Source organism: Poecilia formosa, unplaced genomic scaffold (assembly GCF_000485575.1).
Source record: "Poecilia formosa unplaced genomic scaffold, Poecilia_formosa-5.1.2 Scaffold174, whole genome shotgun sequence".
Taxonomy (NCBI): Eukaryota; Metazoa; Chordata; class Actinopteri; order Cyprinodontiformes; family Poeciliidae; genus Poecilia; species Poecilia formosa.
In genome coordinates, this window is record NW_006800113.1 from 785,500 (window position 1) to 804,837 (window position 19,338).

Genomic DNA, 19,338 nt, shown 5'->3' on the forward strand with positions numbered 1-19,338 from the left:
CACACACACACACACACACACACACCTGCAGCCACAGACATAAAAGCAACAAAAGTAACCACCTAATAGTGTAGCCAGTGGCGTAGCAAACTATTGAAAAGGTCAGGCGATGGGGGTTTACTGGGAAGGAACTGTGGTGGAGAATCACATCTGAAACAATTAATTGAACTAATTGTGATTAATTGATTATTTAATTAATTGTTAACTAATTTAGTTATTGATTAACTGGAGTATACAGAATAAAAAAAAAAGGCCATTTGCTGAAAACAATACAATATACTTGGAGGATTAGTTAAGACAAAATTGTACAAAAAATGTATGCATTTTGCATTTAAGATGAAAATACCTTCGTCTACAAATAGGTTTTAGAAAAAAGTCATTGGGTGGCATAGTTTTAGCTTCACCTGGTTCAAATTTACTAAATTGTTGCATTTTAGGCAATAAAATGTTTATCTTTCATACTCACAGAAGGAATTGAACTTTTTATTTGCATATTTTAACATATTTCTAATACTGTATAACAAAGGCTTGAATGGCTAAATGAAAAATCTGTAGAATGCGCCATTTTTAGACGATTAATCGACTACTGCAATAATCGTAAGTTGCAGCCCAAATGTAGAAGCTCAAGGAATGTAGAAATGTTACCTAAAAAGTAAGCAAATGTGTAAGCATGCTGAAGAAGCTGCAGCAGAGCAGCTTCTTCAACATGCTTAACTTTTCCCCTACATCAATCTGCAAACACGATCCAGCCAATGCCAACAAGTTGCCGATTAATAAGCAAGCAGAGGTACTCATGCGTGCACTTACACCACACTGGCTCACACAAACATGTGCAAGCACCTAGACGCCGGCATGGGAGGCGGATAGTTCAAGTACGCTGAGGGTTGCAGACACAGTTTGAACACTGACTGCAGCGAGTCAAGCTGTGCTCAGATTGAGGGTTATTTTTTTATTTTTTTTTTGCTGCACAGTGACCCAGTAAGAATCTAAAGCAGTGTGTCAGTGAGTCTCACACACACATTACAGTAACCACTTAATAGCACATGCTAACAGCTGCTCATGCATCCTTAATAGTTAATTTACTCACTCACAATAGGTGCATTAGTTACATGCAGGATTTATGCAACACTAAACATAGAGGTGAGGGGATTGGGAGATGCCGTCTGTAGCTTGTTGTAAATTACTGTCATATTTCTCTGTGTGTGTGTGTGTGTGTGTGTGTGTGTGTGTGTTTGTGTATGAAGCCAGTTGATTCAGTGATGTTTCGAAGCTGCACAGTGTATGTGCGCGCACGCGCGTGTGTGTGTGTGTGGGAGAGTCGACACAAAAGGTTGAATGCAGCTCTTAACACGTGGGAGGAGATTCATGCATTTGTGTCAACATCTTCTGCACAACGCGCACGGTGTACGCCACATCGATCGGCAGACAAAGACGTTGCGAAAATGCCAATACGCTCACATATGAGCCGAGAAGTGAAAAATGTAAGGTATTTGCATCACAATGGGCTGGAAAAGATGTTATGAGAAGAGGAGGAAAAACACTGCGTGTCTCCTGAGCTTTTTTTTTTTTTTTTCTTCCTGTCTCCGTGCTGATTGGGGTCAGTTCTCCACCATTAACCAAGCGCAGGCAGGGGAGGGCCGGAGCAGCCGGCCGACCCCTCTGCTTTTTTACACGGCAGCCTGATAATAAGGACTGGTGCCTCGGAGGAATGCTCTGCCGCTGGAATGCTCGGCTGACGTGTCTGCGCTCTTTAAACGCTGCTTTTATGAATCCTGAACGTGGTTATCAAACGGAGACTGGCAGTTCTCTGAGACAGCGCAGAGCCGCCGCCGCCGCTGCGTGATGCACAACTGCTTTCCGACGTCTGACATTCCCCAGATACCGCTTCATCTTGACCTTCCCGGTCTGCTTCCCAACACAGTCAGTGATGGGAATGAATCGCAAGAACAGGGCTGATCGCAACACCGGTTGCGGAGTGAAAAATTTTGGTAAAAGCAGCAGCAAATGGGCGAAAACGTGATAATTAGTTATTTAATCACTATTAGGGAAAAATATACATGACACCTCACATTGTTTCACGTTAGAACCTCAAAGTTGAATGTATTTTCCTTGGGATTTTATGTGGTGTACACAGTTGGACCATTTTTTTGTTGTGAAAGTTAAGTTCAGTCAGATTCAATGGAGACTTAAATCAAGTGGATTCTAGATTGGATTTAGGTCTGGACTTTGACTAAACCATTCTAATCCATGAATCTTTGCTCTAAACCACTCTACTGTAGCTCTGGCTTTATGTTTAGTCCTTTGCAACCTCTAATGAGTTTCCTTCGTGAATTACTCTGTATTTATTGTCTTAAAAGCCTTCATTATTTCTGCTATAATATATAATTTCTACTTTAATGTGCCATTCTCTTCCTATTGATTTATTGGATGATTCTTGTTTTATAATCTTTAAAATTTATCACATTTCTGTTGTGTTCTTTGGTCTTCCTGATGCCGTTTCTTCACTAACATTACCTTCACAGACATTAAATTACACAAAGATGGACTCTTTTTTACCAACTACATGTCACTTTAAGGCTGCTAGCTGTACTAGATTTTATTAAAGAACATCATTGTAAATGGTTGTGAATACAGATGCAGCTGTAACAAGTCCAGTGTGAAGAAGTTCAAGGGTGAGGAAGGTTTTTTCCAAAGCATTAGATTAGTTGGTTTCGCAAGGCCACTAGTGCAGGGATTCCTGACTTGCAATTAACTGGGATCAAATGAAAATCCTGTCTCTAAGCAACAGTATCTCATGAGGATATTTGACCCTCCAACAGGCATAAAAATAGAAGAACATAAAGACATTCAACAAGCCAGAGCAAATTGTTTATAACCAGAGATGTAAAGATAGAAATGCCCTAGAGGAAAGACAACAGACAGACAACCTCGTTTGTGAACGAGGTTGTCTGTGCGTGCGTGTGTGTGTGCGTGCGTGCGTGCGTGTGTGTGTGTGTGTGTGTGTGTAACATTTGTGCAAAGCTCTCTGTCAGCTTGCTGCTCTCTCAGACCCTCATTGAGGTGCTGGTCCACAAACGCTCGGCCGTGACTCGGGCTCCCCAGTGGGCCGCGGAGCAGTGGCTGATGGGTAGATGATCTGAGTCACACAGCTGCTGCCGCTCAAGGTGAGCCGCCCCGGGCGCATAAATCTGCATGGCTAATGAGGAGCAGCCGCAGAGGGCCCACTTAGAACCATTACACCAGTTTTGTGGTGTAAGAGCGTGCGCTTTTTGAAAGGGGAAGCTGCATCCAGGAGGAGACTAGAGGGACTACAAGGAGGGAAGAGTTCAGGGTTCATTTGTTTTCAGTGTGTGAGGAAGAGCAGGGGTCAGACGGGCTCTTTAGCCCTGCATTTAAGAGCGTCATTAGAGGGTGCTTGTTTCAGGTCATAACTAAGGGATAAAACATGACTGAATCTTGAGCGCGTCTTGAATTTACGGCTGCTTTCAGTCAGACGTATAGGCAGGACTATGAAAGTAGGCTGATTTCGTGTCTGTTGAACCGTTTCTGTGTTGATTTGGCCTTAAAATGACTCAGCATATCCTTTGATTTCCGTATAATGCATAGTACAGTACACTCTAACAAAGTTCCCAGGGTCCTGGGATGAAATATTTGTCTTAACATTTAAAATTCTCTGCAGATTTCAGCAAAAATCCACGTTTATGTTTGGGAAGGTGGGAAAGAAACATTTGTTTGGAATTATTCCCAAACAACTAGATTGAATTTAGCATTAAGTGGTTGTTTTGGAAACATTGTGCACCCAAAGATGCTTTTTTTTTTTTTTAGATTTTTCTACCTCCTTAACCATCTTCCTCACAACAAGTTGTCATGTGTCTCATGTATCACACTTGAGAAGATCCTAAAATCCATTTAAAAGGATCGTGGCAATAATTCTGCTTTATTTCTTGAATTTTTTCTTAAAATGCTTATTTTTTAAATATGCCTAAATTACACATCGGGGTTTTTTTTTAAAAAATTTCACTGTGAAATTTTGCCTCTACAATAAAATATCCAATTGTTTTAAGGCTTGAAATGCATATTTACCAAGGGTGACAATAAATGATGCTGCACTGCTCATATCGCTCAATGCATCTGCCTCTTTAGCATTTTCTCACTGTGCATTTTCTCATCTATTTGTAATCATAAACCACCGCAGCTGCTGTATATCCCAGCTGGCTGTCAGTGACGAACGACTCTCTGAGACGCTAGTCTGCAAGTTAGATGAGATACCACGCCGTGATCGATTGGTTGTGCCTCTACTCTCTCCTAATGTGCCCGTTTTCTTCCTCCTTTTTTTTATTTTTTATTTTTTTTATTAAAATATCCTTATATCCTCTTTATCTGCTTAGGGTCGGAATTCTGCTTCCGCAACTTCACCAGCCCGTCCGGCATGATCGAGTCCCCGGGCTTCCCGGACAAATACCCGCACAATCTGGAGTGCTCATACATGATCATGGCCCCGCCCCACATGGACATCACCCTGACCTTCCTCACGTTTGACCTGGAGAACGACCCCCTCATGGTGGGCGAGGGCGACTGCAAGTACGACTGGCTGGAGGTGTGGGACGGCCTTCCGCAAGGTGAGCCGAACGCAACCCCAGGGGGCGGGGGGGAGATGAATGGACGCGCGCGCACTTTGAACATTCACACTCCGTATCCACTGACTCATGCAATCCCCGTCGATCCTGTGTGTAAATTTGCATACCGGCCTTCAATTTCCTGAGCTGCCATCACTCTCTTTGATGTGAGCTGCCTTTCCTTACATTCCATTACATCCCATAGAGGAAGCACTATTTCACAGAGGGAGCTCAAAGTGCCTCGATGCCCCTGAGGAGTAGGCCTTTCCCATGGCCCTTTTCCTTTTTCCATAATAACGCTCTTCATCACCCCCCCCGCACCCCTCCTGCTCTTCCAATTCCCCTCCTTATCACCTGGCACTTCCTTCCTCCCCAGACGAGTGAGAGTGACAGCCGCGATGGGTATCAACAAGGAGGAGATGAGTGTAGAAAAAAAAAAGGGATCAGAGAAAAACATTTCAGGATGTAATCAAGGGGCGTTAATACGGAAAACCGCAGGAAAGTAAAACGAATGAAATGCGGAGTGTTAAGAGTTAGCCAAAACTCAGTCATGACGTTGATGGTCAAGGTTATCATTTTGACTTCTGGTTGCTGCCATGAAATTCTCAAATCAATGAGATGCATTTTGTCATAATTCTCACTTAAAAAAAAAAAGACGACTTGGACAGTGCATGTCATAGTCATGCAACTGGAAGTCAAAATTATGAAACTCTGAAACTTTACATTTTTCCTAATTAAGACTTTAAACATTGAAATTTGACCAAATATCGAATCACTGCAAAAAACAAAAACAAACTCTTGCCAAATACTATATTTTGGTCTAGTTTCTAGAGTAAATATCTTTGTACAAAACTAACTTGCAAGTAACTTTTAAGCAAATTATAGGAGTTTGTTTTAATTTAATGCTTTTTGATAAAAAAAAGTGCTAGCTCCACTTTTAGATCATTTCACTTATAACAATGTCTTGTTATAACTTAAATAATCTGTCAGTATAACCTATTAACTTAAAACAAGCCTCTATGTCTTGCTGAATTGTTACATGGAAGTTAGTTTTGACTTATTTCAATTGTACTAAGATTATTGCACTAGATCCAAATATTTCATAAGATTTTGTGCGTTTGCGGTGAAGGTCACTATTATAAAAAAAAATATATATATATTTATTTTTATTTTTTTTAAGTGGTGAGACGTGTGTTTCCGGGATCGCCATAAGGTCAAATGTCAGGCTCTCATGGCAGCTGAGCGAGAAGTGGCGAGAGATTCATTTCTCACCTCCTTGTACTCCCCTCCAGAACGTAAAGCTGGGACCAAAGGATTTGCTCTAATTATATTATTTTCAGTCGCTAAAAAAGGGGATCCGAGTGGATTTAAAACTCCAATTTAAGGGCTTTGATAGCTGAAAACAATTTATAGCATTCGAAGTTGAGAATTAGGAGCAAATTAAAGCGTAACCCAGTTCCAGGGAGCCGAGTCCTCGGGGCGGGAGACGAGACGGAAGGGTGAAAGAATTTAGTGTCTGGCTCAGGAGGGGTTGCGAGGGGCTGTCTTGAGACTATTTTAATCTCTCTGTGTTTGTGCGTGAGTGTATGTGGTGCTCATCTGCGGCTGATCCCTGTGCTACTTGCATGAAGGCAGGGATTCCAGTTCCCCCTGCTGGGATCTGGCCGAGGCACACATGGCAGATGGAGGGATGGACAGGAAAGTAATGGGAGAGTTGGGAATGATGGGAGGAAGAGGTGGCATGCTGCGACTCATTAGTCAACACTTACCGCAGTAGAATGGCTACTGGAAAGCGTTAAAGTAAAAAAAAATTATAATAATAAAGTAAAGTAAAGGTTTTTAATCTGTTTGATTTTCCTCTAGCGTCTCCTCTGATTGGCCGGTACTGCGGGACAAAGATCCCCCCAGAGATCCAGTCATCCTCCGGGCTGCTGTCCCTCTCCTTCCACACAGACATGGCCGTAGCCAAAGACGGCTTCTCCGCACGCTACAACATCACCCACAAAGAAGTCGCCGACTGTGAGTGCGGGATAATGTCTCCTGAATGTGTTCGTGCATCACGTTTCTCTCTGAAGCTTTGTTTCTTTTTTTTCCCTCCCCTCCTCTCTCTCTTCTTCTTGCCCTATCCTCACCTTCTCGATATTCTCAGGTTTGCCTGCTTTAATGCTATTTTAGGTTCGATGCTTTTTCCAAGTTCCCTCCAGAAGTGTTTTTGCTCTTTTCTCAGAAGCAGAGTCATACTGTTTTCATTTAGAACATAAATTAACCCCAGTTTACCTCAGCTCACCTGCTGCTTGTCACGCCACAACCGCAGAATTCAGTTCAGTCGAACGCAAGGCTTGTAGGAAGCGAGTTGAATAAGGTGCTCTGATCATTTGAAGCCAAAATTGAACAAACATTATGAGATGAAACCTAAGACCGCATGGGATCCTGAATGAAACATAGCGGTGACAGCCTCTGTAGAGAATATCTAAATTATTCTAGAGAAAATGCAGCATGAGAGGCTGAAATACTTTTGTGCAATGCTATATGAGATGCAGCTGGATGGCATTCGCAACGCAGCCAATCCAGGCATTCATTTTCTTTGGTGCTGATTGGCTGTGCCACCCAAAGACTGGAAATGAGGAAAACTGCAGATGTTAGCTTCTGCAAAAGCGCTAAAAGAGAATTTCTGCTGTGTGTATTAATGCTTATTAAAGTATATTTTAAAGGTTTGAACTAATAAAATAGGAGGTTATTAGAGTTTTTAAAAGGGAACAGCTGTGGTAGCGAACACCACCAAACTTGTATAGTTCCACTATACAAGTTTATCTTTATTTTGGGGGGGGGACTTGTTAGAAACTACAAATATGACTTAAATATACAACTAGAGCTACTTTTACTGTGCTTCTTCGTGTTGGTCTTTCACATAGAATAGATAGAAAATACAATGAAATTGGTAGTGGTAACTTGAAAAAGTTCAAGTAGTACACACACTATTTTCTGTTTCTTTCACTAGTACCGACAAATCAAATCTTCTTCCACCTTTTTTGCATTTATCCGCAGTTAATCGTCTCCCCTTTCCTCTGCTCCCTTCACTAGCGTTCCACTGTAGCAGCGCGCTGGGCATGGAGTCGGGCAAGATCAGCGACGACCAAATCACAGCTTCAACCAGCTTCTACGACAACCGCTGGTTGCCACGGCAGGCCCGCCTCAACAACGACGACAACGCCTGGACGCCTTCAGAGGACAGCAACAAGGAGTACATAGAGGTGTTTATTTGCAGGCCCAGTTGCATTTTTCTTCTGAAATCGAAGCTCACGCACAACTTCAATAAAAATTCCAGCCATGAAGTGACCTTAAAGATCACTTTGTTGAGGATAATAAATTTGTCGTGGTGAGGAAAAGATGGAATATACAACAGTATCTCATATACTGCAGGACACACAGACACACACACACACACACAAACGGGAAATGGAGGAACTGTAAACCGATGATAAGGAAGTTCTTCTGCACTTTCAATCTTTCCTGTCTCCAACACGCGCGCGTTTGCATGAGCCGAGGAGAGAGAGCAGCGCGACGGCTGTGATTGATGAAGGTGCTCTCCTGGAACGCATCCCAACACCGAGCCATTGATCTTTACCTCCCGCCTCCTTCACCTTACACACATGACAATGCACATACATGCTCTCCTTGGTTTCCCCAGCAGTGGGGCCCAGTCTGCGACTAATTCCTGCTGCTTGTGCGACATTCACACGGCGGCAGGAACGTCTCCGGTATCTACGTCGGTCGTGCTTCCTTCTAAATAGGTTTGTTTTAATAACTTACAGATTCACCTTGTTTCGTAGGATATCCATATCTTCCTGTTTCTCGAGAAAAAGGAAATTATGTTTTGTTTACGCTTTTGCGCCTTAAAATCATCATTGGGTTTGCTTATCTGCATCTTCCGCTTAGAGTCATAGCGTGACATCCAGCTTAACGGTGCCAATCTCATTTCTGCGGCGGGTGGAGTGGTTTCGCTTCCCCCCGCCCCATAATTTGAACATTGTTCCAATAAAATTTCGTCTTTCTTTATTTCAGGTTGACCTCCACTTCCTCAAGGTGTTGACTGGGATAGCAACACAGGGGGCCATATCCAAAGAGACCCAGAAGGCTTACTACGTCACCTCCTTCAAACTGGAGGTCAGCACCAACGGAGAGGACTGGATGGTATACCGACACGGCAAGAACCATAGGGTCAGTCTTTCCTACGCGCATTTAAATTGAGCACTTTACCACCAAAATCACAAGTGTCCCACTTCACTCCCAATGACTGGCAGAAAAGTTTACTGTCATCAAGACTTAGTCCCTCTTAGATACAACTGTTTCCTGTACATACAAGCATCTTCAGGAAACTGGACTCGGCTTGCAGCTAAAGGTCCTTTATTTACAGTCCATGTATTCCGCTGCCACGGCTCATTCCTCAGTTAACATAGGCAGCCACGTTCATCCAGGAGTTGCGTCAGATGATGCAGCATTCCCGATGGTGTCATTCCCCTTCCGCGACCGCTTGTCGACCTCAATCGTGACCCCGGGTCATGAGGTAGAAAGAGAAGCGAAAGACGAGTAAAACAAGAACAATGAAACCCTCTGTGTGCTCTTATCTCCATTTTAGATTTGTGATCTCTCTCTCTCTCTCTCAGGGTAATGCTCACACACAAACAGACACCTGGGGTTGTGAAACCGATTGGAGTCGTGCCAGGTGTGGACTGGGACAATTTATGTAATATTGGTGTCGTTTAGTGCTTTGATGAGGCCTTATATCTTTTTTTTGTTGTTGTTTTGTTTTGCGTGTGATGTTCTGCACACAGCGGAGGCTGCTGTGCGACCACCTGTCTCTTGGGGGATTCCAACTCTTTCCCCTCATTCCAGGCTTAAAGTCTCTGTGGATTTTAAGCAGAAAAACAGAGTGGGGGGGAAGAGGAAGAGGTGGGGTGATGGGAGAGGGGGTGGTTTAATCCGCATAGACTAACCCGTACGGACCAGGACCCCCCCTCCTCTTCTGTGCGTGACCGTGATTGGTTTGGGTGGTGCCAGTGGGGGGTATTTGATGTAGAGATTATTGAGCAAAATGTGGATTTGCCTTAAAAGTCAACATCTGTGTAATTTATTAGAGCCCCCAGATGTCCCCATTCCTTCCACAAGCTCAAGCCCACTCAGTCCACAGACACCTCCTCCCCCTCCCACTCCCATTTAAATAACCTCTGGCTGATCTTCCTGTCTGGAGATGTGCGTGCAAGCGCATATATATCAATGTATACACATGGTGCTTGCAGGTCCGTCTGTGTTTTGGTAATGTGAGTCCTCTAATCTGTTGGAGCAAAGGGAAAAAAACAAAAAGATATTGAGACACGTTGAGACACGGATTCAGACAGATGCATCATTTGCAGGCTTTTGGGATGGATATCGCAGGCATTATGAAAATCGTTTTCAGCCTTTTGAATGCACAGAGGGGCGGCATGACTCAAAGAGATCGATGGAATTTGTAAAGTGCGGTTTTTAAAAGGGAACTCAGGGGTGACTCGACGGCGATCAAAACTAATTCCACGTTGCTCTGAGCTGAAACCAGGAAGTCCTGCTCCTCTTGCCCTGCCTCATTGCATAACCTCCATAAAATGTGAAGCACACCGTCTGCTTTTGATTCAAACAAAGAAATGATGACAGCTTGAAGATGGACCCCATGCATGAGAGCATTGGTCACATTAGGATTTAAAACCACAAGCGTTTATTCAGGATCCATGCCCGAGTACGGCGAACCTTGAACAACGAGGCCTGTTTATGCTCATGCTTTAGGATTAATTAGAATCAGGCTTTGACTAAGCCACTCATCTTAATTTTTTGTTGCTTTTTTTTAACCTTTCAGATGTGAACTTGCTGCTGTGGTTTTTTTTGCCTCTTCATCTGCGTTTGATGTGTTTGTGTTTTTGGTACTTTAGGTAGTCAGACAGCTCCTGTTTAAGTGATTCATTGATTTTATTCATGTCTGCGGGTCGCCAGGCTTGGGTGTGGTGGCTATTGAAATTGACCCCAAAAAATGTTGTGAATCATGGCTAACTCATGATTTAAACAAAGGAGCAGCTATATTTTCACAACTTCTCACCACTGAATTAAATCATCATTTGAAAACAGTTTTTTTTTTTTGCATCCACTTCGGTTATTTTTGACACAGATGTTTGATTTGATCAAACGGATATCTAAGTGCTAAGAGCATTCCTTTAGCATGTTTTTTAAAAAAACAACTTTTTACATCTTAATAAATGGATATATTCAACAAATCAAACTCGAAAGGGATGTTTAGCCATAATTTGGAGCCCGGATTTACAGTTTAATATTAAAACCGGAGAGTACGCTCCACTCCTTGTTGGTCAGGGGCTCCGCCGTTCCCCACGGGCCGCGGCTGAATCTTCCGTGACCACTAATCCACCCGTCGTGCTGCTCAAGCCCCCCTGTTAGCCGGTCCTAAGCCCCCCCAAAGAGCCTTAAGTGGTTGAAGCTCAGTTCTCGTCGGGGGGTCTTGTAATGCCTGGGATTTGGTTCTTCTAATTGTCATTTAACAGTGAGCTTAATGCTATAGCGGCTTATGAATTGCACGTGCACCATATCTGCACACCCGATAACAGATTACTATTATTAATAGGAGGGCTTTCCAGTCTTTACCCTCCTGCGTTTGTCAGAAAAGGGGAGCTTTTTTATTGTCAGGACAGGAAGTTATGAAAACTACAGTAAGAGAACAAGGACACCGCCTCTGGAGTCGCACCCACAATAAGCTTTTGTGGATTTTTTATTATTTTTTTTTTGTCGTTCCTTTTCACCAATTATCTGCATGCCAACCCAATCTCAGTTTAACGTGGATGTGACTCGTTAAATCAAAGTCGCACGGCTCACATGTGCACCTCATTACTTGATGAGATGCTAACTCGCTCGGGAGCTTCATTTCTCACCAACCCGCGCGTACTGTAAGACACGAGCATGCAGTCATCTTCCCCCCCATCTCTCTCTCTCTCTCTTCCTCGCTTTCCGACACAGACACACGAGCGTGCCCACACTAATTAACATGAAAAACACACACTGTCATCTGTCAGCGTCTGTGAGGGAAGGTCCCAGCAGCCTCTGGTGCTAAACAAGCTTTGTGTTGCTGAAAAGTGTCGTGAGGTTGTGCTAAATTTGTCACACACATCAAGTAACCCTGAGCGAGGGGGTGGGGGGGAAGGAAAAAAAAAAAAAAAACAGCCCACACAGCATTTCAGCCTGCTCATCCAATCACGGTGTGCTGCGAACCCACAGAACCAAACAAACACACACGCTTTGTTTGCATGCTCATGCATAATACAACAATCATAATCAAATTTGCATTGGCACGCAGGTGGAGTTAGTGACAGTTGGTAACATCTGCAGCAAGGCTTGACCAAAAAGACGGCTGTCAAACCTTCATCCACACTAAAAAATGCAAGTCCGCTCAGTTTTCGGCCTGCATGCAAAAATGATAGGTGGTTTGGAAGACCTGAACACATCGTGGCACCTGGCAAACACGGCAGCGATGGGATCATGCTGTGGGGACGCTAGAAAAGACTTGAGATAGATCAAACCTTAGCCAAACAGCCAGAGCTAGGCTGGAATGTTTTTGATCAAAGTTAAATGCATGCCCTCCCTTTTCAAAATCTTTTTTTTTTTTTCTAAACTTTATTGTTACTTTCCACTTAGGTTCAACTTTTTGCTGCTCTACCACACAGAATCCAGTTTCAGTCAGCCAGATCTGGTTCAATATAGTCGGCATCTTTATGGAGAAGAACCGAGGGGAGAATCAGAAGGACAGGATGTGTAATCATTGGAATAAAATACTGTAGGAGTGGAAAAAAAAAAACAACAACAAAAAACGCTGAAAGACTAATGTCTTGTGCTGAGCTTCTCATATCTCCCACTGGTGTTGTCAGCTTGAATGAAAACATGATGATGTGCAGAAAACGAAATGACTAAATCGAGATGCGATCCAACTAATCCCTTATTTTAAAACATCTGCTTGCTTCTGCATTACACGGGCTAGAAGGTGGATTCTGGGAAATGGACACTCCTTTCTTGGTGACCTCCTTCTCAGAAGGGGTCATCAATACTTAAACACTCCTGATGCACAAACAAGTCTGACCCCCCACTTACTGCTGCCGCCGGTTGTGTGTGTAACGGGGGGCCTCGGGCGGAGGGGTGGGGGAGGTGGAGTCTTCGTTATAATTTCATGACCCTCTACGCGATGAGACACAACACGACAGCATCAATTATTCAGCCTACCTCGGTGGCAGGTCACGTGAGGGGCGGAGATCCTGGAGACGCGGCGTTGTTGTCTGGCAGATTACCGTCCCGCCTCCCCTCCTCCTCACCGCTGCACACACAAACAGATGGACGATGCTGCACCTTACTCTTGTTTTACCACCAGCAGCATTTCATTCCCACTCAGTCAAAAAGTGGTCATGCCTATCAACGGGGCCAGTCAATGAGCAACCATCTGCTTCCTGGTGCCATTAACCTTTGACCTTAAAGCGGAGTCCAACGGGCGACCTCTCAGGTGTCCTGACAATGGAGGGGAGGAAGTGGATTGGACACAGGAGATTTGGAGATTATGTAGAAGAATTTTCTCTCACTCCTCTCTGCAGAAGCTCCACACAGTTGTCCATTGTGAACTCTGACCCTGAAAGCTCCAACATGCTTCATCAGAAGTGACGAAAACGTTTCTCAGTGGCGTAGGCCTGCGACGAAAACAACGTCATTTTGTCCACAGGTCGAACTGTTTCGCACTGAGCTTTGTGCAAAGTGTCGTGTGATTGGTCAGAAGTTTACCGCCTCAGACAGCAACGCTGATATTCCTCTTCAGCTACTCTGCTTCTCCAGCAAGAGACATTAATGCTTTTTTGGGGAATGTCGATCTGATGCGATGATGATGTACATTTGTCACTGCTAATCTACCTCATTTGCTTTTGCCACTCCTCTTTAAATTTCTGTGTGGTTGTTTGCAGATTCACCCGTCTCCAACAATAAATAACAGCTTAGGAACTGTTTTGTAACCTTTTCCTGGCTGATATGTTTATGTCTTCTCGAATTTCTTTGGTTTGGAGCTGGTGTGTTGCTTTTTGAGCTCTTTTATCCTACTTCGTGCTGTTAGATAGGTTCTATTTAAGTGGCTTCTTCATTCTTAAGGTTTGTCATTAATCAAAACTATCAAATCTGTCTTTAGCTAGTAAAGTTAAACAAAAAATATGTAAGTTTATTACAGCTGGAAAGCTTTTTTCACCTGGATAAATGTATTCAATATTTGATGCAGGGAAGCCTTGTCGTCTTATTAAATGCTTTTGATCTAAAATGCTACAGTGTGACAAAATACCAAAAAAGAGAAGTTAAAGAAATGTGACTCTAGTTTACATTCAGGAAAAAAAAAGATGAGCCTTTTTAGAGCAGGTTTTTATGGAACAACCTGTTCTCTCTGTGAATAACAGAGTTTTTGGACACATTCCCAGCTTTCGTCCAAAGATGAAAACAAAGGAAAAAGCAGCCAGCTGCACTGTAATGCACAGGCTTATTGGAGAGGCTGTGCCTGTTTTTAGCTATCATGATTCCAGTCATCTGATTGGACTCTCCAATACTTGTTTTTAGCTGTTTTTCCCGGTAAATCGCTTCAGAACTGAGGAAGTTCCTCCAGATTTTGCTTGTAGCTCCTTACCATGAGATAAATACTGGAAAAGGACATTTCCTGTTTCAATGATGAATCTGTTTGTTGTTGCTCCTCAGCTCTGCTCCCTGCGTCCTTTTCCACATTCCTGCACTCATCTCCCTCCAACTTCTACACCCTGCCCTCCATTCAACCTTTTCTTTTTTCTTTTTTTTTTTCTACCCACTTCATCTGGTTTCAACTTTTCTTGTGCGGGCATCCGAACCTCCCTGCAGTGTTTTTTTTTTCTTTTTTCGTTTTGTTTTCTCATCCTGTCTCCCTTTGTTTCGGGTTATCCGATAGTGGGAGAGACGGTGGACAGCTGATCTTTCGTCACACTCCTGTCTCTTTGTGAGCGTGCGAAGGAGTTTACATAACCCCCCATAAGAGCCCACATCGGCTCTTGTGCCTCTGAGGTAAACACAGCAGCTGCCTATCCCTCCATCCAGCAGCAGATTCAGCGGCGATAGCCCTGTTATCTGTTCAAACACTCACACTGCTTTGTATTACCAGTGTCAGCTGCACTTGATTAAATCAGGCCATCCCCAAAATCAAATAAAACCCCCTTGAGCAGGATTTTGGAAGGACGCTGTGTTAGAAAGTGAGGGAATTTTGCTCAAACCTTTTAGTCATTGTAGGACCAAAATCTTTAATATACTTCATAAGGATTTTATGTGAAATATCACATTCCCATTTATGCTGCTAAAATTACCAGAATTGTCGTAAAGCTGGTCAGCAGCTGTTTAAGTTTGCCGTGTTAATGTGATAAAATGTTCTAGATTAAATATACTGTCATCACTATGGGTCGCTTGTCCTACAGTGCATTTTTTAATTAGAAATCATGAGAAAAAATATAAACATATTTGTTCACCCATCCAAAATATTGAATTCGGGTGTTAAAATCTAATATTTATGAAAGCTCTCAGGAGAGTCCTGATGTTTGTGAAAACTGTTTTTTTGGATGCATCTTCCTGCTCCAACACGCCCAGCACAAAGAAACGTCCATAAAGGTGTTGAATAAGTTGACCAGTCTGACTTCAACCCACTAGAATAACTATATGGTATGAATAAAAGCCAGGAATTATCATCCAACATCAGCGTCCGACCTCGGATTTGAACCTCTGGAAGAATGCTCATAAATATGCCTTTGGTAAAGATTTTCCTAAAAAAAAAAAAGAGTAAACAGTGTGATAGGGTGGGCTGACATCCCATGGGTTGAGAATTGGATATTACTCAACTTTATTTGTGAAGATGGGAGAATACTTTTGCTAATATAGCGCATTTACGTTTGAGTTTCCAAACTGTGGGAGACTGTTTGCGTTTGATCATGTTGTTCTCAGATTAAAGTAAAAGAAAAATCATGTAGGAAGCTTTTTTTTTTAAAGGATGATGCCTTTAATCTTTAATTCAGCTGCTTGTAGCTGTTGTCTCTCTCATCTCTTTCTTATTGTGCGTCGAGGCTGCAACGCAGCGCGTTTTGATGCTATATTAACAGCCGCCACGGTCAGCCACAGACAGATAGAGAGTGAATGACACTTAACAGTCAGTCAGTCGGTTAAAAGGCTCTTCCTCTGCTTATCTGAGTGTGTAGGGTGGATGTGCGTGTGTGTGTGTGTGTGGGTTCCTGTGGTTTTTCCTGTGTGGTTTCAGTTAGTAGCTGCCAACAAAAGGAAGAGGCGAGGAAGGAGGAGGTGTGAACAGACATCAACTGTGCGGTCTGGAAGGAAAAAGGTTTGAGAAATGAATGAGATGACAAAGAAGTGGGGAGAGGATTTGGAAAGGGAAGTGGAAAAAAAAAGGGAAGTTATTCACAAATATGAGCTGGGAATTCTGATTTCCAACATCGCAGTCAATCCCAGGTCACTTTTCCACCCAAAAACAGGAAGAAACCAGGTCACCGTGGTTACAACGTCCCTCTGAACTGGCTGCAGGACGGAAGGGAGTGTTCAAGGAGAAAACGCTGAACGTTGATGATTTAAGGTGGATGTCTCAGGAAGTGGGTTTCACTGACATCCTGCCCACCTGGAGAGACTTCCTGCGTTCGGCCGTGTCAGGTCACGTCTCCCGTGGGTTTCCTGTGCCCACCAACATGTTGAGTTGGCAGCGTCTGCATGCGTGTAGGCATGGAGGTAAAAAAGAGAGGGGGATGGGGGGACAAAAAAAAAAAAAAAAAAATATATATATATATATATATATATATATATATATATATATATCAAGTGGGCTTTCCCAGCCTCCGGGCTCTGAACCCCTGACCTGGGAACACATCGACAGCTGGGATGCTGACACCGGATCCGTGTTTGGGTTGTCTCCGCTTTGTCCGGCCTGCCACTGTGTGTGTGAAGCCGAGCGAAACTGCGCTCAGCGGGAGGGCGTCGAAGCAAGAGATGTGCATGTGTGTGTCTGCCGTCTCCCCTCTGACGCCGTGTTTTGTCCTTGCTCTTTTTTTTTTCTTTTTCCACAGATCTTCCACGCCAACACAGACCCGGCCGAGGTGGTCCTGAACCGCATCCCGCAGCCGGTTTTGGCCCGCTTCGTCCGGATCCGACCTCAGACATGGAAGAATGGAATTGCACTAAGATTTGAGCTCCATGGATGCCAGATCACAGGTTAACTTCCTGACAGATCTTCCTTCACAAGACTGTGTTCTATCACATTGCTAAATGGCATTACTATGTGTTTTCATGATGAAGAGTTGCAAACTGTATATTGTAGTGATCATTTCTAATGACATGGTAGTAATAATAATAGCCCTATTTCAGTAATTTTGTGAAAAAACCTGATATTCAAACTTTTTTCTGCCTCCCACTGCTTAATGCTATTCCAGTAAGAACAACTGTCTGGTACATCATGCAAAGTTTATTCAAAAAGAGTTAAAAAAGAAATAGGATCTAACGTGTACATTTAGACTCATGCATATTCCCAGCGCCGTCTTTTGAGTATACCGTGCCTTAGGCTAATGAAAGAACGCGCTCTCTGTTGTTCCATCAGGAGGTACCACCATGTGTCGCTTTAATCTTCCGATGCCCCTCCACTTCTTCTCCATGCTCGTGTTCTGTCTCCAGCCTCCCCTCCCTCTTTAAGGAAAATCTCCCATGGGGAGATTTTCCTTAAAGAGGGTTTCCAAACTCTTTTTGAAGCTTCCTTTTTGCTCCGCGAGCTCCTCCGGATCGGGAAACGAGTACTGCTCAATCATTCATGGCTCTCTGTTCGCTCTTACATCAGAAACCGTGATTCAGTTCAGCCTCAACAGCTGCTATTGAAACAGCTATTAGCTCCTACAGCATCGGTGCAACCTGCCACATAGAGGCGGCTTCTAAATGTAGGGCGGCGACCTCAAAGGAAGGTGCGCCGTTCAGGAGCGTGCACACGTATATCAGCTCGTCCTGGGCGATTTATCCATTATTTACGTGGCTCTGCGTTTGCAGTGACATAACAGCATGAAAGTTTGATTTGTGTTCCCTTAAACCGTCAGCACAACTAACATCTCCCCCGTGCTCCCATCCTCCCACCAGTTCCCTCTTTCTCTCTGCGTCTTTGTTCCTCTTCTCCATGCCGATCCGGTGCCACCGCTTTCCTCCTGTTTTTCTCTGCAGATGTCTCATCTCTACATTTCCTCCTAGTCACTTGTGCTTCCCCCCTGCCTCCCCATCTCTTCCTCCTATCTCTGTGAATTATACCTTTACCTTCGCCTAATCCTTCATTTCCTCCTCACGTATATTCCCCATGCCAGTCACTTGCACAGCTATGAGTCTCATTTCCGGTATAGTGACAGAAACGTCGCAGTGAATGACATTAAAAGATGCTTAAATATCAGTGTGAGACGTGAATTGCATGAATGCAAAGCAGCGGCGGAGTTCATACGAGCCTATATCTCACTAATGGGAGTCTAACTGCACGCTCAGAGTCCAGCCAGAACCTCTGCTTCTCCTATTTCCTCCAATTTGAAATCGTAAAGCTCAGCTGTCAGGAGTGCAATCTTTAACGGCTCCCTGGTGGGAATATGCGTAGCGGCGCTTTAACTCCTCTCTTGCCTCCTTCTGCCTTCTGCTCCAGGCGCTCCGTGCTCGGACCTGCAGGGCTTGATGTCCGGCCTGCTCCCTGACGCCCAGATCTCGGTGTCGTCCAGCAGGGACATGATGTGGAATCCCAGCACGGCTCGGCTTGTGGCAAGTCGCTCGGGCTGGTTCCCCGCGCCTGCGCAGCCTCTGGCTGGAGAGGAGTGGCTCCAGGTATGAGCTTATATGTCAGGGTCCTAGTTACTGTGCACTTGGACTGATGGACTTTTAAAAACAACCCTTGATTATACATTTGCCACAATTTATTTTGTCCACATGAGAGTTCGATTGTACATTCCTTCTCATTCATCCAGGTGGACCTCGGTGTTCCCAAGACCGTCCGTGGCGTCATTACCCAGGGAGCGCGGGGAGGAGACCCGGGAAGTGGACCTGCCACAGACAACCGTGCATTTGTCAGGAAGTACAAAGTCGCACACAGCCTGAACGGAAAAGACTGGAACTTCATCATGGATGTAAAGACCAGCCAGCCGAAGGTGGGTGAAACTAATGAAAGATCATCCTCTGAGGTACCCATTTGCATGTGAGCTCAGCGATGATGTTTTGTGCAGTTATTTGAGGGGAACACGCAGTACGACACTCCGGAGCTGCGTCATTTTGAGGAGACAGTGGCGCAGTACATCAGGCTGTATCCAGAGAGGTGGTCCCCGGGAGGGATCGGGATGAGAGTGGAGATCCTTGGATGCGACCTTCCAGGTAGGATGTCTTTCTGCTTTTATTTCCCCCCTCCTCCCACCCCCATCATATCCTGCCTACAGGATTCAGTCGCAAATTATTTGCTGAATTGAAATGATCCAGGCAGGACTGAATGGACCTTGAGGAAGGTGGCTCACATTAGATATGCATGAGAGTCATTAGAGGCTGCCTGAGGTGAGGAGAGGCAGTATTCTGATTTTTTTTTTTTTTCTTTTTTAATCGTTTCACCTGAAGGAGA

At 44.1% G+C, this 19,338-nt stretch overlaps 1 protein-coding gene across 3 annotated transcripts in view; it reads left to right on the forward strand.

Moving 5' to 3' along the window:
* nrp2a (neuropilin 2a) overlaps positions 1–19,338 on the forward strand; it is a 68,486-nt gene that overhangs the window by 25,461 nt on the left and 23,687 nt on the right. For all 3 annotated transcript variants that reach the window (XM_016678115.1, XM_007565311.2, XM_007565312.2), the window contains exons 4-11: positions 4,389–4,619; positions 6,480–6,635; positions 7,698–7,867; positions 8,679–8,834; positions 16,793–16,937; positions 18,385–18,560; positions 18,701–18,880; positions 18,956–19,100. In XM_016678115.1, the coding sequence (XP_016533601.1) occupies positions 4,389–4,619; positions 6,480–6,635; positions 7,698–7,867; positions 8,679–8,834; positions 16,793–16,937; positions 18,385–18,560; positions 18,701–18,880; positions 18,956–19,100 (1,359 nt within the window). The remainder of the gene's footprint in view (positions 1–4,388; positions 4,620–6,479; positions 6,636–7,697; positions 7,868–8,678; positions 8,835–16,792; positions 16,938–18,384; positions 18,561–18,700; positions 18,881–18,955; positions 19,101–19,338) is intronic.